Source organism: Phaethon aethereus (assembly GCF_964289735.1).
Source record: "Phaethon aethereus genome assembly, chromosome: 2".
Classification (NCBI taxonomy): domain Eukaryota; kingdom Metazoa; phylum Chordata; class Aves; order Phaethontiformes; family Phaethontidae; genus Phaethon; species Phaethon aethereus.
The window spans coordinates 30,652,772-30,676,142 of record NC_138582.1 but is presented as its reverse complement, the minus strand read 5'-3'; the positions used below and the strand labels follow the sequence as shown (position 1 = coordinate 30,676,142).

The window sequence follows — 23,371 nt, the reverse complement described above, 5'->3', positions numbered from 1 at the left end:
GTTTACTTTTTTCCTTTTGCTGTCCTGGTTCTCATAGTTTGAGGCAGTATTCAGCCATCCCAAGTATCTGCTGGAAGGGAAACACAGTGGGCTACAAGCAATTCTGGAAATTTCTGATTGTGTTGGGGCAGTTTTTTCAACAGATGTTGAACAGGCAAAGTAGGTCATGCATTTTGCTACTCGTGCATAAGAACTGGTCAGGGATGTGACAATCGAGGTCAGTCTTAGCTGCTCTTTCTGTAGGTTGGCAGAGCAGAACAAAGACTTCTTGTAGTCTGAAGATAAGCAAGATGCATCTAGGTTAAAAAGTTTGATAGCTAATTATGACTGTTACGGTAGTTAAAAGTGAAAATGTTACCATCAAGTGGTTAGATATTGTGCATAAATATATACACACATAAATGTATGTGTGTGTATGTATAAGTATAATAAGTAAAATAATAAGTATTTTTTTACCATTGATAAATAATTTGAATTTTCCAGGGATCCTGAGAAATCTGGGAACCCTGAAGTAAGAATGAATGCATGACCAAGAATATATTAAGGCTATGTTGGACAAAATTTGGAAAAAACATAAGTAAGATATCATGTCTTAAAAAAAGCTGCATGTCAAGAAAGATACATCATGCTGGATGGTCCAAGGATGGCCAAGTTATCTGAAAGAAAACCCCATTGTTGGAGAGTCCTCAAAATGGATATTTTGTCAAATTAGATGAGGAACACAAAAACTGATTTTACCTTGTGTAAGGACCAGATAACTTGATAATGTGATGAATCGTTAAAACTGTCAATAACTAATAGCATAGATGGAGGCATCTGCAGATTGAATATACATAACTGTAAGAAACAGAGTTACACAATTGACCTGTAACTTCAGATCTGTGTATGCAGAAATGATTATTTTGATATATTTTGATCCTGTACTGCACTGCCCCTTATGTTAGTAGCATTGTATTTTTGTGGCACTGGAGCTTCTCTTGACTTCCAGAGGTCTGATTCAAGAATCAAAGTGGGAAGAAATCTGTAAAATTTTTAGGACTAGTTTTCTGAAGATTTAGTTCCCTAAACAAACTTTATTGCAAGATCAGAGGACCAGTGGCAGTACAGGGAAAGAAGTGGGAGACAGGAGTGTGGGACTGTAGTATTGCTGACTTACACTGATTTATGCTCAGATTAGTTTATGTTGCTGTATAATCTAGACTTACATTTCAAGAACTGTACTTAAAAAGCACTTTTATAAAGGCATCAAGTAGCATATACTCATTTTGTAGACAAGGAGATTCATATGGAGTGGTGACTTCTTGGAGCTTGGACAGTTGCAGCATGTTGATGACAAGTTTTGCCATCAGTACTTTTTCAAATATACTTGGTGAAATGTCTTGTCTTGTTACTATTTTTTGAAGTCTTTTTCTAGTATTTGTTACTTCTAATTTTTAAAAAAATAAGTACTAATCAAAAAATGATAATGGTCTCCTTTCATGTTTGGGAACTTAAAACTTAACGACTTAAAACGTAATCAGATGAAAGGAGGGAAACTAGAAGCTTGAATATTATGAGTAAATACTTATGTTTAAACAAATGCAGCATTTGCTTTTAGAAAAAAAATGGAGGAAAAAATGTGGAAGAAATAGAGGTTGTTATAGCTTAAAAATATATCAGTTTCAGATGAAAAAACATGACCCATATGTGGAATTTTGTTTTAAGTCTTCTACATTTAATCTTTCATCATTATCAAGGCTGCAGTTCCCTTTTATGACATGTCACACGTAACTTAGGTTGGACTTTTCAAATGTGAGGGAGTTAATGTGCACCTTTTAATTGAAATCAAGTAAAGGTCTGTGGCTAATGCCTTTAGAACCTTGAATAGTTTCATCCCACTAACTTTTAAGTAACTAAGGTATATATTTCAGAATACTGTCATCCAGAAATACATGGCAGACCTTTTTGGTTTCCCTTTCTGACAGTTTAGTTAACTTGCTTGAATTAGCAAGTACCATACAGAAAAGTAACAGGGAATGATTATTTCCAGGAGGCTGAAAATACTCGGCTTTGCTTTAGTTTGAAAGTGAAGGGAAAGAGAATCATACTGAAGTATGGGAGGAATGAGCGAGAAGGCGTAGCCAGCAGGTAGGTACAGCTGTGAGTTCATTGATATGGTCTTCTGAAGACAACATCTGCCTGAAATAAAAATTAAAAAGTTGGCAGTTAGGTTGCTGTTAGTTTTTGTAGTGACTTCCTCAGATGGGCAAGGAAGTGGGAGAACTCAGATGGGCAAGGAAGTGGGAGAACAGATTTATGTTCAGGAGCACTGAGGACCTCACCAGTGATTTGGAGGTAAAAAATAGCTTTTGTGGTCATTTGCTATTTCTTAATTGTTAAATATTTAGCTGCAACTTTTAAGTTCATCTGCAAAGCTGTTTAAACAGGGGAAATCTGAGAGTTGATTTCTTACTTTTAACAAACTGATGTGTTAAACCACAGGTTAACCACACAGGTAATATAGGCAAGGAAATGAAGCTCTGTATACAGGCTTTGCTATACAGGGACATTTTGAAATAGGCCTGAACTGCATATACTTTCATAACTGCATAGCATTAAAAACAAACAAACAAACAATCTTCCTGATAGTCTCTCAGATGTTTCATACTTAGATATTTTTCAGTTAAGGGAGGAGTAGGAAGTACAATGAGAAAATAAACAAAAGAACCCACATGATTTTCAGTGTTTATCCCTGAAATAACTGTTGTGTTGTCTTTCCAACCCATCCTGCCAGTATGTGGTGAAGAGAGTACGTCACACTTGATTTCAACTATCTGACAAAGTAGCTTTTGAAAATAAAAGCTACCATTTTAGCATTGACCTCTTTATGTTCAGCAGAAGTAGAAAAGGTGAGGTATAACATTGCCATGCTATGCTTCATACATTGTGTAGACAGTACGTTTTCACTTTTTCAGCAACAGTATGCTGTTATAGATAAAGCAATATATTTTATTAGTTTCTAGTGCCAAACTGAAACGGAAAAAGAATTGGTTTGGAACAACTTTCTACACGGAATTAACTGCAGATGGAGAGATTAAGAAAACAGCAAAATCAAGTAGTTCTTCAAATCCAAAATGGGATGAGCAGCTGACAGTGTAAGTTCTTTTTTTGGTTGTTTAATACTATTTATTAGGCAGACATTGCAGGCAAATATTTACTAAGCCTGGCTGCCTATGTAATTTTCTCTGGCGGTTGATGACTAAATGCAGACATAAGATGATATCTATCTTAAATGAATTTTTTTTCTTAATTCTTACAATGTTCTGAGAATTTTTTTTTTTTAACAGAGTGTTCCTTGCATACAGTTTCTATACATGGTGTACTCTTGATATTTGTTAGCACTGTACACCATTCAAGTTTCAAGATTCCTTTCTAGAAGATGTTACTAATTGTAATCATGTCATTCTCAACTTTAAAAGGAAAAAAATCTCAGATGGATAAGTAGTAGTTATAAGGAAGGTCATTTTTTTCCTTTAAGTTTCCTAATGAAGGGATATACATACAAGACCAGTTTACTGCAAAGTGACCTTGCAACTTATCCTAATGTTTGACCTTTTTAATCTTCTTGCGGTTTAATTTGGTTTAACTGTGCTACAGATGTAGTATACCTGAATATGACTCTATGAAGAACTGGCAATCTTGCACTGTGCAGTTGGCTAGAATGCATTATTATACAAGCAAGATTGTACTGCTTCAGATTTGGGTTTGGAAACAGCATAGCTACTATCAAGTGGCACTGGGCATGGACCAGTATATTTTACAGCATCTGACTTGTTTTTGTGCAATAGCCAGCTTCATTAGTAGTAGAACCATGCCAGGTTCTTGCGACTAACAGTGTTGGGGAGAGTGGAGTGGTTCAACATACCTAGTTTTGGGGAACTGTTTGCTTGGAAATACTTACTTATCAACTACAGACCTGGACTGAAGCAAGTAGGGTATTCCTGTGCCATATTTCTCAATTATTCAGGTTTAATAGCGCTTATTAGCCCTGTGCAATAGTTGCAAAAGAGAGTAATATAATTTTGGACCTGATGATGATTTCCAGGAGCTATTACTAGCACAGGTACAGAGCTATCAGTATATTCAGAGAGACCAGAGTTTCTGTTGAGGAGGCAGGTTTGATTTGTCAGGATTTGGTGAGCTGATAGAAATGGCATGCACAGTACAGCCAAACAGACTCATTCCGTCATCAGTATTACTTACTTAGGATCTTACCTTTATATGTATAAGGTATTCTGTCCCCCTCTTCCTGTGACTATTGGAATGGTATCGTTGCTTCAGTTGCCCAGTCTGTTTGAGGATGAGTGAACTCTCTGGCTTACCAAATTCCCCTTACTTTTATGGGCCTGCATAAGCACCAGCAATATATTGTCTGTCTGTAGGTGTTTTTTTTTTCTTTTCTTTGTTGAGCTGGTCTTTTAGTAAAACTTCCATTATAAGGCAGCCTATTCAAAATGCAAAAATATATTTGCTCATGGGGTTTCAGCACAAATGATCCAAGTTGTCCAATATGTTCAGGTGACTCCAAAGCTAACTCTGTTGTTGAGAGGGTGGGGGTTGTTTTTAGTATTGTTTTCATCAATGCTGATATAACTTTCTGTATCCAGTACTGATGGATATGTGGCCTTGGACTTTTTGCAGTACAGTGATTTTACTCCCATTTTTCACAGCCAGGAGCACTCTTGCAGTACTAGACCCTGTACTACAAAACTTACTCTCCAGGACCTAGCATAGCTTCCCATTTTCCTTCTTGAGCACGGGAGAGATCACTGCCAAAGGTTATCACAATATTACTGTAATTGGGTCCTTTACCTTTCTGCTTCCCTCCAGTTTTTACTTTAGCTTCATCATTTGATTTTTCCCCTCTGATTTCTGTGAGTATGCCTTATGGTTTTATATATATTTGTGGATTCACTAATAATGTTTTATCAACACTTTCATGGCAAGCTGACACCTATTAAATGGATTATTCCTGCTTGCAAGTACCTCATTGGTTGCTTTTTCCTTTTTTTTTGAAAAATACTAAATATTTTTCTTTCTAGTCACAGACAGATATGCTTACCACCATTTTCTCCACATTTAATAATGTGAGTTTTTATTTAAAATTCTGGAATAGTGAGGAATAAGGAAAATATGTCTTTCATAAATACAGACAGACATGTTTTATATTACTGAGATTTGAGCTTAGTGTAGGTTATTCTGATAGTCCTCAAATTCCTTATGCTATAAGGAATGTAGTAATGCACTTTAAGCTTGATCTTAAGTATAAATATCGTAGTGTTTGCGGTTTTTAGTTTAAAACTTCCCCTTGCAGTAGAAAAACATCTTTCAGTTAATTAGTATCAAGAAATGTAGTAGATATGAGAAAATGAATTCATTTCAAATACTCCTGATAACACGAACGAATACTTTAAAATCTGTATTTTTTAAAAAAAATGTATTTTATGTGCAGGAATGTGACTCCACAGACTACGCTGGAATTTAGAGTGTGGAGCCATCACACTTTAAAAGCAGATGCTTTATTAGGAAGAGCCACTGTAGACTTGAGACAAGCTTTGGAAATACACAATAGAAAATGTAAGTTATCACAAAGGATATTTTGAGTAAAGTAGAATTATTATTACTAATCTATATATCAAACTGGCAACCAGACTACTAACTATACATGTAATTACAACTGACTTTCAGTTGATGTCTTTATTTGTCTCTTCTAGAGATGTCTGTGCTATGGAGAGCAATTTAAATGTAACAATGGGATATAATGATTTTGAAACAAACATTAGAGTATGAGTTACTACAAATTAAGTGAAAGCCAAAGTGATTAAATACAGTGTTTTGTGGCAAACTAATAACTAATTTGCTAGAAGATCTGTTTTAGACTTGGTTAAAAAAAAAAGTCTAAACTTTCAGAAAAGCCATCTATGTAATTTTTCATGTTTTCCTTCTCTGGAATCACTAGTAGAAAGGCTGGATATTTTCCCCTCGTAATTTAGCTGCCCAGAGGGCAGTAGGAACCACTGACTAATGACACAATCGAGAACTTAATTTTAGTACATTAGAGGTTGTTGTGTTCTATGTAACTTCTGATTTTAATCATCTTTAATAGAACTAAAACAGGTCTTCTTTATCTAATTTGCTTTTTAAATTCTTTTTGCATTCGTACAAGAAGATGGTGAATCCACACTTTAAATTCCACTCCAGAGTGGCAGTAGAATTCCAGCTAAACCAATCTCTAACCTTTCTCACACGTTAGATACACAAACCTGAGAGCTCTGTTTAAGGAGGTGGGGGAAAAGGAGAGCTGAAAAAAAGCTTAATATTTCTGATTCTTTCAGAAAATTGAAACAGTCCAAAATGAAGTGGGTTTCTTCAGCAGTATTATAAAGATTATGTGCAAGATGCCATAGTTAAGCAGAAGTATTGCTTCTTTTTTAAATTAAAAAAAAAATGGTATCAGAGGAAACTGGGTTGTAATAATGATAGCAAAAAACCCCCTTAATATTTTAACTATTTCTAACAAAATTGTTAATAATTTATTACTGTAGATCCAGGGGATCAACTTGGCAAATTTCAGGGAATGGTTGACTGCATTAGCTGTACATTGCGCCGAAAGTAATTTATGTGCGATGTTTCTGATTTGGGCAAGTCATCATATTGACATACACCAGATAATCCAATAATTCAGTGGTAGGATAATCTGATTGGTATCCTTCAGTCGTTCAGCTATTGATACCTAATCTCAAATGCAGCACTTGAAAGGCTTTTTACTGAAGAAAATGTAAAGGGGAAGTCCTCTAAATGCAGAAACTTCAGAGTTGTTACTTTCTTCTCCTAAACACCACCAGTATTGAATTGCTGCCCATACCACTCCCAGCTTTCTTGCCAGCTCAGCTGGACTACAGCCAACTGTTGATCTGGTTTGGGGACATAACCTGTTAAAATAGCAGAAGCTAACCCAATCACCCCTTGCAGAAATGATGATTTATAAATGTTAATTTAAAAACTCAGTGGTAGATAGGCTCGTTTCTTCTTTCTTCTTCTTTCAGGTAGTACCATTTTCTAGAATGCAGATTGCTAAATCAGTAATTCTGTAGATTTGGGAGCTTTGTGCTTGCTGCAGTGATTTAAAGTACTTTGAAATCCATCATAAGATAGCAGTGGATGTCTGCTAGTAACTGCTGCCCAACTACACTGTTGAACCTGCTCTTTAAAGTAACAGTTTGGGGGTATCTGGCAATAGCTTATGGTAGCTTTCCCTGTTTTCATGTTTATTGTTCACTTATGATATATGTTAAGATTTAAAAAAATAAGGAAATGCTAGTTTAATACATAGAGGTGCACAGTGAGCTTTAAGTTAAGCTTGGAATGCTATCATATGGAGGAAGATACCGTGGTATATCTTGAAAAATTAATCTTTTAATCTGAGACTGCAAATACTAAAAGGCCTTAACCATTTTAACCTGATTAATGTGAACTCGTAGCTGGGTGTGTTTGGATTTATGGCATGTAGCTTTAACTGCTCTACTACTAATAATTGATTTAGAGAGAATTACGTAGCATTCACAGCGTATTTTACCTCTGGGTTATGTATGTATCTCTACAAATGTGTGCACTGCTTATCAGTCATACCAAATTCTTTTACTGTACCATGTACACATTTTTCTCAAAGTTTCTTTCAGTGAAAATAGTTTCTGATTTAATTCTTGGTTATTTGAGATACCCTCTCTGTTCCTGTTTATTCCCTGGAGTTGGGATCTATGAAAATGCTAGTAAGGATTTACTAAAAATAATTTTTAAAAATGAGGAAGGACACTATGCAGTCGTAGCATTTACTTCTTCCTCAAAGTGGTGTTCTTTTCAATGGTCTCTTAGAATTAGTTTTGGAAGCTGATATGAGAAATGAACATAAGCTCTGGTTGTAGAATGAGGTTCCCTGTGAGTTGTAATATTTGGATGTGTAGCTCAGAAGTTTTTTGACTTTAAGCCTTCTCATGTTATGTAAGTAGTGCATAATTTCAAAAGGGCTTAGTGGAAACAGCAAACCTGGGAAATCATTAATAATAAAGTACTGAAACTATGTGGATCCTATAGCATACCTGTAGAATATACGATGTAAATGGACAATTTATTTTTACAATAAACTGTGCTTTTACCCACAGCAGATGTAAATTTACACAGCTCGTTAGTGATTTCTATGCTGATTTGAATCATCTGAATAGCTCTCATACTCATACAACTAAATATATGTATCGCATTTTTGTGTTGAAAGTCTCTTTTAATGCTGTTTAGAATTTAATCTTTCCTTTATCCCTTCTCTTCTCCTCTCTCCCTACCCACCCCAACTCCATTTTTAGTGGAGAAGGTGAAAGAACAGTTGAAACTCTCTTTGGAAAACAAGAGTGGCATGGTGCAAACAGGTGAACTGACAGTTGTGCTAGATGGTTTGGTTGTTGAACAAGAATCTCTTACAAATCTCAGTTCATCAGCAACCAGTAAGTTAAAATAATTAAATCAGATGGTAATATTTTGATTCAGATTTCAAACAGATGTAATAGAATATTTCTGTTTAATTTGTTTCTTACTGTTCAGTAGAAGTTCAGCAAAATGGCGAGGCTGTGCATGAAAGCAGAGATGCTTCAGCAAGAAGTACATCCAGGTTGGAATTATTTTTGTGTTTTACAGTATATGAAGCGTATTAGCAAACTTATCAGTTGAAATGTTTGGGTGGTTTGTGTTTTGGTTTTTTGTTCTTTTGGTTTTTTTGGGTTTTTGTAATTATCTTGAAGGGAATGTCAAGCCCTAAATAATGTTACCACAGGTTTTAGAAACATTGCTTGTTACATAATTTAGCTTGAGAAGAATTATATTTACAACTCTGTTCTTCCTCTGCTGGTAGAGTCTTGCTTTCCACTACTTTATCATTTCCTCTTGGATGTGTAGCCCTCCAAACATAAAAATTCAACTGATTGGAATTCTGGTAAATGCTGCAGCAGAGATGTTAGGGGAACAGTGGTTCAGTGTGGTTTTCTGTATTTATTCCATTCATTTTCTTCTGCTGTTTAAGAACTATTTCTATTCATGTCTACCAACTTGTTGCAATGTACCATCTGAACAGAAGGAAGAAGGAAAAAAAGCCTCAATTACTTCCGCTTCACCCAGTTCCTTTTTAAGGTCATGATCAGGAAGTTGTTTAAGAGACTTGTATTGAGTTTAGGAGGCAGTACTCAGAACACTGAGGCAAAGAGATTGCCTCCTTCAACCTGAAGTGGCAAGAAAAAGGCTTTGGGATCAATTTGGAGCTTCATTCTTGGCTTCTCTATCTTTATACCAGCTCAAGGACTGTCTGGAGAAAAGTAGAAGTAGATTGTTTGCCTCATCACCACTAGTGAGTCAAATACGTCAACATTCAGATCAATTTAATGTTACTTGCCTGCTCAGTTACCTTGCAGTGAACTCCTTTCCGTTTCAGTTGTTGCCACACAATGGAGTGAAAAAACACGTGGTTGCTATGCATTTGAGTGACAGGGACACTTTTGTCCTTGTACGCCTTGATTCTTTTTTTGAATATGTGGAGGTTTGTCTCTGTTCCCCTATGGGTGCCCAATATGAGGGAGTGAGGATAAAAAAGCTGCTTCTCCTTAGTTTTATTTGGAAAGGTTTGGGACTGTTAAAAGTGATTTGAAACACATCTGCATACTGTTTTGAAACAGTAAGTAACAATAATTTGTTTTCATTCAACTATTGTTGCTGGAAGAGTGGCTTTTAGTGGCATCCTGCTCTTGATGTTGATATTTTGATTACAGCAGTTTTTATACAACTGTCCAGCAGTTTTGATTTACAGCTCTGAAATTAAGAGATGGAGAGAAGTTTTAAGGTAGCTTCTCTGCATGTCTTTGGGAAGCAAATTGGGTTTGTAGTCTAGAGTTGAAAAGAGATAATACTTTAATTTTCTGTTTCTAATACTTCTTTGTAGTTGGGTAAGGTAGCATGGAAATGCTGCTTCTTCTTTTCTGACTCTGCAAATTAGGACTTCTAACAATTCTCACATTTTTTGTCATCTGTTTAACTTCTCTTTAATTTGTAGCCTTTACTCCCTGAGAAGATGGGGAGTTGGCATTGATTGTAACTTTCACACATGTGTGTCTGCTGGGTGGCTTTAAGCATTTTGGAATAGATTTAAGTAAAAAACAGTGTAATTGAAAAAGATTTTCCATCCACAAGTCCTTACTACATTTATTTTTATGTGGCCTTATAAACACAGAGCTGCCTGTGTATATCTGTCCTCACAATGTCCCATCCTGCTTATGCATAGAAAAGCTCATGTTATTTTCCTTTCACTGGGGAAGAGTTACTTTCTTCTGTTATGACTAGAAAATTTTTGGAGATATGACAAACAAAACCAATTGTTCCATTTGCTTAATGAGAGAAAAATTTTTCCTGCTCATAGGTGCACTTTGGAAGGGTCCCTAAGGCAGTTTTGGAAGATGTGTCAGGTACATCAGTCTGCCCAACTTAATTCTAATATGTCATTACAAGATGATGTGGAAATGGAAGAACTTACCTGTTTTAAGTATCTGAAATTCCCAGAACCCAAATTTGCCTTTTATTCCTTAATTGTTTTGGTCTTGCACTTGACTGTTCTCTAAGCTGCAAACATTTTGTTATAAACCGTTGCGAATTTACTTCCATTTCTTTATTTGTTATTTAGCGTGATTTATGTAGGATTTGGTTTAGTTGCATAACTGTTTAACATGATGTTTGTAGTAACCTAAAGTGATCTTTTATTTTTACCAAGATCTGCTTGTGACATTTCTAATGGGATAGACAATCAAGTACCTTCCAACTCTGTAGTACAGAATACATTCTGTATAGAAGCTGTTAATGGAGACACCGCACCATCTCCTACTCATGTTGCAGCCAGACCCAAAAATACACCGGTACCAAAACCACTTGCAGCTCAGCCTGTCAACAGCACTGGTAAGAATGGGAGAGTTATGAGAACATGTTCCATGAGGCTTTTTTATCTGATTGAAGTGTATCTGAACTTTTGCCACTTTTTCTGTACATTTTTTTGTTAGATTTCAAAAATAATGAAACCATGTTTCTGGGCTTGAATTTATAATCTTGCATGTCCACTTCTGTGAATTCTTCTGCAGTAGAACCATTCTTAAATGTACAAATTTCGTACTTTCCTGTCAGTTCTCTTCTCTGATGGAGAAAGATGTAAAGCATCCAAACCTTCTATTTTCTTTGTCCCATATTACTTGTTGTCTGGAGGAAAAAACAGATTTCTTTCACAATTAATTTGAGTAACTATAGTTAAGTTTCTTGTGCCATTAGATAAATCTGACTTTTAGTGCTGTCAGGGTGCTGCTGTACTCTGAGTAGAGATGTGTTGCAGACTCTCCTTGCCCTCCATTTTTTCAAAAGGTATGCTGTTTCAAAACAGGTATTGGCAAATACTAAATTTCATTCTCTTCTTAAACACAAAAACTTTGATTATGACTACAAGTAACATTCAGTACGGTAAAACAAGTGAAACAAAAGTCTTATTTTAATTTTTGTTCCTCTGGCAAAACATTGTATCTAATAATGACTGTGCTTTCTAAGCACTTTCTGCCTTTTCTCAGCTATTTGAGAGAGATTACAGTGATAGAAGAAAAAGATAACCTTAAATAGAAATAGGCAAGCTGTTTAACAGTAGAACAGAGACTGTCAGACTTTCTGTAATAGAGTGGGAAATGTGGTTATGGTAGGAAGATAGCAATTACAACCTTTAAAAGGTAATAATTAAATTTGTCCTTCTCTGAAGCTTTTCTCTATTTGGTGAACTTGAATTTGATTCCACTCTTTTCATTTGAAGGCCAGAGGGCATATATATTATTTAGGCGTTTCTCCCTTTTTCTTCAATAGCGGAGAGATCAATTTGAAATCTGTATTAGGATAGGGTAATTGCAAAAATAATTGATTTGTTCAAATAGTAATATTGATGAAATCATCACTGAACTTGCACTGGAGGCACTGCTATAACAGTTTTCAACTACAGTACCAGTTGGTGGAGACTTTTCTAAGGCAAGGCATAAAACAGGTCTCCAGCATTTGTTGATGACTTTTCCCCCCCCGTTGTGCTTAGCAGGATTGTAATTTCATGTGATGTTGCCAGAATTGCTGTTTTAGATCTAATTGGTGAGGTAATTGGCTGATGTAATGTTTCATAGATCTGTTTTGGCGATCAGCTTACTAAAAGAGCTGATGATTTGTCAGTTATTTTACTTCTAACTTCATTATGTAATCCCATTCACTCTTTCATGTGGATGAATGGAATGTTTTTTTTAATGAAAGCTGAAATTTCAGTTGGCTTTTTTCCTATTTAAGTAAAATTGTTGCTAGCTAAAGCAGAAGTTTGAAGAAACTTGATCAGATTGTCTGTAGTTAGGATTTTTTCTTTTTAATGTGATGCTTTACATTTGCTTGGAATAATACAAAGTCCTGACATGTCTTAATGTAGTTAACCTGTTTTCTGTGAGCTGGAAGTAGTGATGTATTACCCTGGAATAGTTGTGTTCAAAAAGCAGTGCCTTTACAGATCTTAAAGTCTGCTGCTGCCTGTAAAATCATGCTTGTCACTATACATATCAAGAAAATATTTATGGCCCAGTGATAATACCTGAAAGAAACTGGCTTGCTAATTTAAATACATTGCTGATGACTGTTTTATTGTTTGTATTGTTTGTATTCTTTGTGACCTGCTTTTCCATTCATCTGGGAAAGCAAGAAATTGCTGATATTGTATAGATATCACAAGTAGTAAGTAGAATCTAGCTTTTTTTTTTTTTTTTTTAAGAGTGTTATACAGAATTAAAATAAATGAATTCTTAAAATGATGGAACAGCATTTTACAGTCTTGGGTTAAATTTTGCAAATCTGTATCAGTAAGGTTATGAGTCTAGAGCAATTGCATTGGCCTCAGTCCTTAGAATTCTAAGCTTATAGTGTGCTGTTAGAAAATTACTTGAAGTCTATGTTGCCTATTATATTTAGTCTTGTAGAAAAATAGTTCCAACTTTAGAATAGGTACAAACTGATGAGTTCAAGTAGAGTTGTCACTGTCTGGTGTTAATTAGTGGTGCAGAAAATGAAAGCTGTGAATGATGTTGCACTCCTTTTAATAGGGCCTTGACTTTTAATGGGGATCCTACGGACTGCCGTACCTGATTTTGCTTGTCTAAGGCAAGATCTTGTGCTGAGATACTGCTCTGATAAGTATTGATGTATTGTAGGGGCCTTTTTAGCCCCATTTTCCTGCTAAATCCATACCTGCTTTAAACTTTTTATGAGATTATGCTTGCTTGAGTTGGATGACATTTGTATTGTTCTTTAAAACACAGAAATTGATTTACTTTGTGATTCTAAAATCACTTTCTACAGTCAGTGAACTACATAAGTTACATTAGCCAAACACTAATTTTTATATTTTAATCCCACTTTTGGAGAGGGATTTTTTTTTTTTTTTGCAAGTCACACACAAGTGCTTTTAGCTTAATTGTAGGGTTCTGTACCTCAAATCTGAAAAAGGAAGAAAAAAAAAATCGGTAAGATCTGCCTCTTAGTTTTCCATGTTTCCTATAGTTATATCTTAATATTTTTCTTTCATGTCGTTCTAGTCAGGGTTCTTTTTTGAAGTTGATGTAAGTTCAAAGTTTCAAAGCAAATAAAGCAGTACTGTTTTCTGGGAAGCAGATGGATACCTTTTGCTAATCTAAAGAGTAAGGTGTAATGTTGAGTTGACCAAGATATGGAGAAATGAAGATATTACCTTAGCAGGGAAGTATAGTGGATGGCTTGCAGACTGTAAGTTTTAATTACAGCTTTAACTGAGGCAGGTGCATTGTGACTTTTTGTCGTCTTAGACAAAAATGCTGCTTATGGCATATAAGGTGCAACTTAAATGTATTCCTTCCATGTTATTTACTCCAAAAGTTGGTCATTTGAAAAGTAAATCTTACCAGACTCTGATACACAGATGTTCTTATTTCCCATTTCTCAGTTAACGGCGAGTCATCTGCCTCTGCACCAGAAGCTGGTAATTCTTCTGTCTCTGAGGCTCCAATAGGTTCAGTCGAAGCTCCAATGTCTTCAGATTGCACTAACACTACAGCAGAACCTCAGTCAACAACCGAAGCAAGTAGTTGTTCTGAAAGCCACACTTCTACATTACCTATTGTGTCTGCTGGACTAGAATCTACAGCTGCAACAGACTGTGCTCAACCTAGTGCTAGAAACAGTACAGCAACAGATGCAGCAAAACCAAGGGAATCCTCCTCCACCTCAAGTGCATCTGCAGAACCTGTAAGACAGCAGCCTGGTAATGCCAGTACAGAACCTTTGCCACCAGGGTATGTGGGCTTGATTTTAATGCTATAATTATGTTTTATCTGAACAGGCATATAAGGAAACAGAAATTTAATTCTATACTGGGATTGCCAAATGAAAGTCAGTTGGCTGAGATGGGGTTATTTGATCTAAAATGGGATTTGTACTGCTGCTATAACTGGCTAGTAGCTCTTGTCCCAGAAAGTAACAGCTGAACTGATCTGCTGAGACAGTTATTGTGATCTAAATAGACAAACTCTTGGGCATTATGGACATGAAGACTCTTCATTTGATATATTCAAACTTATTTGGGTCATAATTTGTTACTACTTTGTTTTTTAAGTTATAAGAATGTAGTAGAGACCAAAAGTGAAGTGCAAATTAATAAATTGTCTAGAAATACTTGTAGGTGCTTACTGTGTAACAATAAAACCAGTAATGTTATAGGTAGAAATACAGATTTGAAGCATATGTATGTGCTCAGAATAGCTAAAAACTTTTAATTCTACTGGATTGTTAGAAACTGCTTCTATAGTCCTAAACTTTAAATGCAAAATTAAAGATGTGCTTAGACTTTAAATGAAAACATTGTACATGCTCAAATATATATTGGTCTTAATTTTTTTTTTTTATAGATGCTTTTGTGTTTGGGCGAGAAGATGTCTTCAGTAACTAATTGGAAATACTGACTTTTACATAATATTCTAAATACTAACTATTTTAGCATTTTCTGAACACAGAAATTGTTTCTTACCTGAAGTGTATCTACCTTGTGTCATTGTAGCTGATCTTTCAGAGAGCCTGTCTTGTAGCTTCTCCCCCTGAAGGAGGTTCAGTAAGTTATTAGTAACTTAACATGAGTTTCTGCAGTTGGATAAACATGCAAACAAGCATCTAAAATGATAGAAATACTGTATATATATTGTTGGGGAAGCGTTAAAAAATTTTTAATTTTTGGATATCTTGACAATGGAAGCTCTTTACAGGTGGCAGTTCCTGTTGTCATCTGCCCCTCCACACACGCTTTTAAAAAAAAAAATTAACTACCTGCTTTCCCACTGAGGACATGGTCATAAGTTCCAAGCATAGTACACACTATGGCCAAGTGCATTTCTTCATCATTCCTCCCTGATCACATGTCTGTGGGTTTTTTTGTGTGCCCCCCCCCCCCCCCCCCAGTGTTGTTGGGTTGCCATTATGTTTAGCCCTAGTAACTGTAACATGAGGCTGCTCTTCTCCTATCTCCTTATAATCTTGGCATTTAACCTCTTGAATTGCAGAAGACATTTTTTAAGAGCTTTATAGGATACCTTGTCATAGTGAGGAAATGCACATCAAATCCTATGAGTAGCAGGCAAGGTGTTCTGCCTACATTTTTAGGAGCTATTTAATTATGTACATAAGAAGAACAAAGATATATCTAATGCAAGCAAGGGGTTCAGCTTTTCATCTAACATCATGATTTCCTCTCCTGTTTATAAATACCTTTACTGCCTTGTGGCAGTTCTCAGCAGGGTGAAACTTCAGTTGTTTATAATGTTTGGTCCTCTCTCCATCTTCAATGTAAGTTTGCTTTGCAACTAAAACTGAACAAAATAATGCTCAAGGATATCAGATAGAGAATTTAGCAGGACAGGAAATAGAAACACAGGAAAACCATCTGATAACACACATTTCAGGTTCACTCTGAAAGATTCTGTTGTTTGTTGGATGTAGGGAACAGTGCTTCAAAATGTAAACTCCCTCTTTGGTTTTTGAGAGGCATGTGCTTGGAAATGCAAGGAAGGGATGTCTAAACATTGCTTGAATGAGGTTATTTTAGCATCTAAGCTTTGAGCAGATAATTAATTGACTTCCTTGTCAAATACCTTAAATAGAATTTGAAAATGCTTGTGAATGTTGATGTATCCTCGTTATATGTAGCAAGACCCTTAAAGAAGTCTTTATGGTGATATCAGTTCAAATAAGAAGTAACTGATATGTATTCTACTGTGAGTTCACTTTGGTGTTTTAGAATGAGTTTTGGATCATAGTATTTTCATTCAATATCAAGGTATTTTTTTGGCTTAGTGGGAAATAAGTCCTAAGGAAGCATTATCACCTTGACTTACATGAAAGTCTTTTTTTTTTTTTTTTTTTTTTTTCTTGAAGGTGGGAGCAAAGAAAGGATCCTCATGGCAGAACCTATTATGTTGATCACAACACACGAACTACAACATGGGAAAGACCACAACCCTTACCTCCTGGGTAATGTGCACTTTTTTGATTGAAATATGATAAAAATTTTTCTGTTTGTTTGGTGCAGCAGAAAGTACCAACTTTAATAAGCAGCTCATCAAAACTGTATCATACATTATATGTTAAGAAATTCTAGCTTTCAGTTAATTGAGAATTATATTAATTACAGCTATTTTTATACGAGTGTTGGTAATATATATGTTGCTTGTTCTGATCACTTGTTCAAATACAGTTACTGAATTATTTTGTTCTTCCTTTAGAACTTAAGCATTAAATAATGCATATTTGACCACCTTTTATTTCGGTGGCACCACTAGGTGTAGTGCACTGGTTCCAAACCTCAACTTTCCAGGCAAAGGGTTTTCTGTGAAACCTGCCAACATTGCCTATGTCACAGGAATGTACAAAGTTAAAAATAAGGTGGCAGAGCGGAGCATGCTATTGCTTGAAGTCTATGTTAGCTCAATGTGGTTGTCCTACTAATAAAGTTGGGGAGTATTTTTGTGTACTTTAGAAATTAAAATCATTCCTGCAACTCGTGTACTTCATTCAAGTACTATCTAGGAATTCAGCATAAAGAGAAAATTAGTTATGTAATATTACTGAAAAATTTAGCTGTTCACATTTGTGTTTCTTGAAAGCTGGGAAAGAAGAGTTGATGATCGTGGGAGAGTTTACTATGTGGACCACAATACCAGAACGACAACGTGGCAGCGACCAACGATGGAATCAGTCAGGAACTTTGAGCAATGGCAGTCTCAACGTAATCAACTGCAGGGAGCTATGCAACAATTTAACCAACGATACCTCTATTCGGTAACTTTTGCATATAAAGTGATTTTATAACTATTCAGCCATGTTATGAGATGTTTGGCATCAACTCAGATTGTGATTCTGTTGAAAAACATTAACAAAAATCATCCTTAAAGGCGAAAAGTACTCCTTTCTGAGTCTGTTCCATTACTTGAGCCTTGTGTACTGCAGGATACTTAAGACTTTAATGTAGTAAGAGGTAAAACTAAAGCAGTCCTGTAACTGAAAAGGAACATAAAAGCTGAGTTATGGACATTTTGAACATGAAATGGCCTTCAAAACTGTTTTAGTGATTAGGAGTAATTCATTAGTACAGATGGCAATTCTTTTACTTTGAGCTTATTTTGAGGCATATGCACCTGGTTCAGCTCTGGAATTTCCTACATGGTTTTCCATTTCTCTCAGTTAATTGCTCACTTACTTCTGCCTGAAGAAAATATAATAAGTAGCTTCAAAGAAGATATTTCTTGAGACATTTTTCCATCTGTGACTGGATAAACAGGATAGTTGCTTTTTCAGAGTTAAGAATAGTGGTGCCTGCATGTCACTGTCACTCTGAACAGTTGATTCTAAGAATTGTGCTTGGTCTCTTAAAAAAAGATCCCATCCCAGAGACTTCATAGGTGATATGTAGCAAATCTGGAGTGTTTTAAAGAAGAAACCATTGAAGTACAAGTCTGAAACAGCTTCACTGGACTGGGACTCTACGCACCTGCATACCTAACTTTGCTTTGAATTTGATGAGCTTTATTCAGGTACCCCTCTGAAGTAAAGGATGCTGCAGTATTCTTACATTTCACAGTTCTCAGCCTCTCATTATCTGATTAGACATTATATCTCATCACTAGCAATAGCAGAAACATGCATCACCACTAATTTTCTTAACTCAGAATCACAGAATCACGAAGATTGGAAAGGACCTTCAAGATCATCAAGTCCAACCATTAATTCAGCACCACTATGACCCCTAAACCATGTCCTGAAGCACCACATCCACACGTTTTTTGAACGCTTCCAGAGATGGCGACTCCACCACCTCCCTGGGCAGCCAGTTCCAATGCTTGACCACCCTCTCGGTGAAGAAATTTTTCCTAATGTCCAATCTAAACCTCCCCTGGCGCAACTTGAGGCCATTTCCTCTTGTCCTATCACTGGTTACTTGGGAGAAGACCAGCGCCCTCGTCACCACAACCCCCTTTCAGGTAGTTGTAGAGAGCGATAAGGTCTCCCCTCAGCCTCCTCTTCTCCAGACTAAACAACCCCAGTTCCCTCGGCCGCTCCCCGTAAGACTTGTGCTCCAGCTGGACTCCTGGAGCTGTGAATCAGAGTCAATTTATCTTACGCAGTTAGAGAAAGATAGAATGGTTAAGGTTGGAAGGAACTTCTGGAGGTCATCTGGTCCAGCCCCTCTGCTTAAGCAGGGCCATCTAGAGCCAAGTGCCCAGGACCATGTCCAGATGGCTTTTAAATATCTCCAAGGATGGAGACTCAACAGCTTCTCTGGGCAACCTGTGCCAGTGCTGTCACCCTTACAATGAAGAAGCGCTTCCTGGTGTTCAGAGGAAACCTCCTGTGTTTCAGTGTGTGCCCGTTGTCTCTGGTCCTGTCACTGGGCACCACTGGAAAGAGCCTAGCTCTATCCTTTTTGCATCCTCCCTTCAGGTGTTTATACACATTGCTAACAGAATCACAGAATGGTAGGGGTTGGAAGGGACCTCTGAAGATCATCTGGTCAACACCCTGCCAAGGCAGGATCACCTAGGACAGGTTGCACAGGAACGTATCCAGTCCTCTAGAGAAGGAGACACCACAGCCTCCCTGGGCAGCCTGTTCCAGTGCTCTGTCACCCTCCCAGTAAAGAAGTTTTTCCTCATGTTGAGGTGGAACTTCCTGTGCTACAGTTTGTGCCCATTGCCCCCTTGATTTTGAGTGTAACTATTGAATTTTCTTCTGATCCTTGCTCTGTTTCTGTTTCAGAGGGCAAATATTGTAGCTTTTTTTGCCTGAATTTGCTGTTGTAAACCCTTAAGTGGATTTGAAATTTTTGGATTGCAAATGCTATATAAAGGAGCATGAGTGGCAAGGTGATCCTTAAGAAACTCTTTGGAAAATATAGATTGTTTCCCATATATCAAAACTCCATTCTGCATTAAAAAAAAACAATTTGTGTCCAAAAAATTTTAGGGGGTGGATGTTTATGGTTATAGATCAGAGCATAGATCCTGCAGGGATTTCTGCCTTTTACATTTTATTTTTCCCATACTTTGTATTCTTGGGAACTACTGGGAGACTTCTGCAAGGTTACAGGATATTACGAGCTTAGCATGGTTTTACATAATAGTTTGGTCTGTTTTTTTTTACTTTTTTGGTTCCTTTTAACCTTAGTTTATGTTGGTATAATTTTAACCATCCCTGTATTTTAATGAATGCAGCTGCATTTGCAAAGAATGACAAAGTCTGAAAATAGCCAAACATCCAGGGAAGACATCATGTATTGAGGAAGCAAAAAACGCTATGTTGGCAGTAATCACTGTGCCTGGAAATGTTTGTTATGGTAAACCATGTTGTTAAGCAAGAACATTGTGCTTATCTGCTTATACGTGCTTCCGCAAAACTTCTATGAACTGTACATCTTTAAGACCACTGACTCTCTCTCAAGGTTGCTCTAGGAGGGGAAAGGGAGGGTATATTGGATTGGAAACAGTGGAGGCAAATGCACAAATCGTATCTTATTATCACACAATCTATGTTTCTTCACAGAAACAGACTAAAAATGGCATGATGTTTTTTCAGAATGGGTAGTTTTCAGAACTAGTGGTAATCTTAAAACATTAAGGAAAAAACATGAATAATATTTGGCGTAACTGATTGTCCTCTTGTTTTTAAATAGGCTTCGATGTTGTCAGCAGAAAATGATCCACTTGGGCCTTTACCACCAGGTTGGGGTAAGTTAATTAGCTGTTGATTTCAGGAAGTGACAGTTAGAGAAATTTGGAATGCAATTGTTGTATAGTGTTTTTTTTTTCTTTTTCCCGCTAGAAAGGAGAGTGGATTCAAATGATAGGGTGTATTTTGTAAATCATAACACGAAGACAACACAGTGGGAAGACCCTCGAACTCAAGGGTAGGTGTGTATGTTGACTGTGCTGATAAAAAGATCCTGCTTAATTTTTATATGTCATGACATGAGGGAAAAAGCACTGTCTACAATTTCTTCTGCAGTTTACAAAATGAGGACCCTCTTCCAGAGGGCTGGGAAATAAGATATACCAGAGAAGGTGTCAGATACTTTGTTGACCATAATACAAGAACCACTACTTTCAATGATCCTCGTACTGGGAAATCTTCTGTGTAAGTGAGAAACTAAATACATTTTTAAACTTCTTAAGTTGTTGTAGATCAATGATGAAGTCTTCTCATACTAGAAAACAGTCTATACTTTTAGCTGGAATTAAGCACTATATTATGACCAAATTGTTGTCCTGTAAATTTAATCTATTTCTAAGCTTTGATTGTCAGTTTATCTATGACACACTTTGCTGTAGCACTCCAAGGTTCTGTAGTTTTTAAACACTATTTAAATATGAAGATTATAATTGTTTTATAAATAGAGAGGGGAAGTGAGGCAAATTTGAATAGTCAACTAATGTAACTAATGATTAAATTTTTAAAGAAACAGCAAATAATTGTAATGAGTATTGCTTATAGTTATATACCCTCTAGCAACATTAATGTCTAAACAACGTAGTTCTAAATACTTTTCAAAAATTTTACATGCAAATCTTTTTAAAAATAGTTTAAGCAGAAGTAGTGATCCAGCCTATGATGGCTGTCTTAAAGCCTTTTATGTAGGGTAGGATTTACTTCTGATGATGTATTGATGACTTTTGATTCGAAGAGCCTATGGAGTATTGTACTAGAAATTCCTCCTAGTTACACAAGCAGATGAGTTTGGAAACCTAATTTAGCAGTTTTTCTCTCAGTGAAGACAATAGATTAGATGTCTCTTCTGTAGCTGGCTTGTTATTTTTATGAGATTGATAGGGATTCGAAATCCTCTCAATCTCTACCTTTCTCTCAGATTTGGTACATTGACTTAAACAAAAAAAAAAGGAGGGGGGGGAAGGAGGACTGGCTGACCAAACCATCAACAGCATTTTGTTTCTGATCATATCTTATTTTTGAAATTTCCATGCTGCTGTTTAGCATTGAAAGTAGTGGTTGATGTCTGTATAGCTAATCTATCTCAAATATATTTCCTTACAGAAATAAAGGGCCACAGATTGCTTATGAGCGTAGCTTTAGGTGGAAACTTGCTCATTTTCGTTACTTGTGTCAGGTACTGATTAAGTAATTATTTACTTTTTGAAACTGTTTGAATTTACATTTATATGTTCTGCTTTTAACGTTATTGCCTTATGATTACAGTCCAATGCACTGCCAAGTCATGTGAAAATCAATGTGTCCAGACAGACTTTGTTTGAGGATTCCTTCCAGCAAGTAAGCCTACAAAGACTGTTGTGTTTGTTTATCACAACAAAGCATAAGAACAAAAATGGCCATAACCAGTTCAGACTAATGGTCCTTCAGGCACAGTCATCTTCCTCTGGTATTAGCCAAAGAGGGATTCTTAGGGAAGACTGTAAGGACAGAAGTAATGTATATAATACTTTTACCAAATGATCTTTCAGCTCCCAGCTGTTACAATTGAAATGCTGCTTGAGCTTGATGTGGCTTCTGGGTATTTAATAATCCTCAGGGGGCTTCTCTTGTGTGAGCTTGTCTGTGCTCCTTTTGTGAACTTTTTGCAACTCCAGCATCCTGTGGTAAAGAGGTTCATAGCTTAACCATATTGCATACCATATTAAACTAACCACATCAGATTTGCTTTTCTGATTCTTGTGTGTGGCTATATACATTACAAATTGTGTTTTTTTCCAATTAGAACTGGTGTCCTGCTTTGTCCTTCAGACATTAAATGTGGGAATTGCATACAGTTCTTGAGCGCTTACAGTCTGCGGCTGATACATGTTCCTTCCTTCTTTCTCTGTAACAATGAAAATTCTTGCTGCTGTCACCACATCAAAACCTCTTGGGATGGTTTCCCTAGAAGTAAAAAGTATATTATTAATGAAAGTATATTACACTTATTTTGAATTGGAGTAAATTACTTATTAAGTGAATTGCCGAAAACAAAAAACCTGTAATATATCAGATGAAATGCCTTTTCACCCATTTTCCTTTAACGATAATGAATGCCTTAGGAAGGGTATAAGAACAGGGCAACCATACAGGGATACTTTCCAGGTACGCTCTCCCACTTGCTAGCTGTCTGCTGCTCAAAGATTTTAAATCCGAGTTGGTATTTTGTGTGCAGTTCATTGATTGCACGTTTCATGAGATGGTCTAATTGCTTGTCAAGTCTGTGTAAACTTTTGATATATATGGCATTTCTGTATCAACTAAATAAAATCTGAATAAGAAGGAGTGATCGTACTGGCAATACATAATTTATAAATTATTACAATTTCTGTTTTTTTCATAGATTATGGCATTAAAACCATATGATTTGAGGAGAAGATTATATGTTATATTCAGAGGAGAAGAAGGCTTGGATTATGGTGGCTTGGCAAGGTAAAAGAAAATTTATTTAAAGTGGTTTTCATTTTTTGAATAGCACTCTAACCTTCATTTCTAATGTCATTCTGTTGGCAAAGAAACTGCCTGCTTTTGCAGTCTGACCCTGGTTACCTTTTTAGCATCTCTTAATATATTAAGGAGGTGGAACTGGCAGCACTGGCTATTTTTATGGGTTATAACCTTGCATTAGTAAAACCGTTGTTTCAGTCATTCAATTCTTTGTCAAAGATTGATGTTTAAGTTGGAATTTTTTTATGCCAGTTAATTG

At 36.2% G+C, this 23,371-nt stretch overlaps 1 protein-coding gene across 1 annotated transcript in view; it reads left to right on the top strand.

The window, feature by feature from the left end:
* The window catches only part of WWP1 (WW domain containing E3 ubiquitin protein ligase 1), a gene marked incomplete at its 3' end in the record, with an annotated part of 36,330 nt that overhangs the window by 1,340 nt on the left and 11,619 nt on the right, over positions 1-23,371 (top strand). Inside the window, exons 2-15 of the mRNA XM_082015079.1 lie at positions 3,003-3,134; positions 5,492-5,616; positions 8,394-8,531; positions 8,629-8,695; positions 10,835-11,016; positions 14,087-14,435; positions 16,564-16,659; positions 17,292-17,466; positions 20,354-20,408; positions 20,503-20,587; positions 20,686-20,814; positions 21,730-21,802; positions 21,892-21,963; positions 23,009-23,097. Coding sequence (XP_081871205.1) covers positions 3,003-3,134; positions 5,492-5,616; positions 8,394-8,531; positions 8,629-8,695; positions 10,835-11,016; positions 14,087-14,435; positions 16,564-16,659; positions 17,292-17,466; positions 20,354-20,408; positions 20,503-20,587; positions 20,686-20,814; positions 21,730-21,802; positions 21,892-21,963; positions 23,009-23,097 — 1,767 coding nt within the window. The remainder of the gene's footprint in view (positions 1-3,002; positions 3,135-5,491; positions 5,617-8,393; positions 8,532-8,628; positions 8,696-10,834; positions 11,017-14,086; positions 14,436-16,563; positions 16,660-17,291; positions 17,467-20,353; positions 20,409-20,502; positions 20,588-20,685; positions 20,815-21,729; positions 21,803-21,891; positions 21,964-23,008; positions 23,098-23,371) is intronic.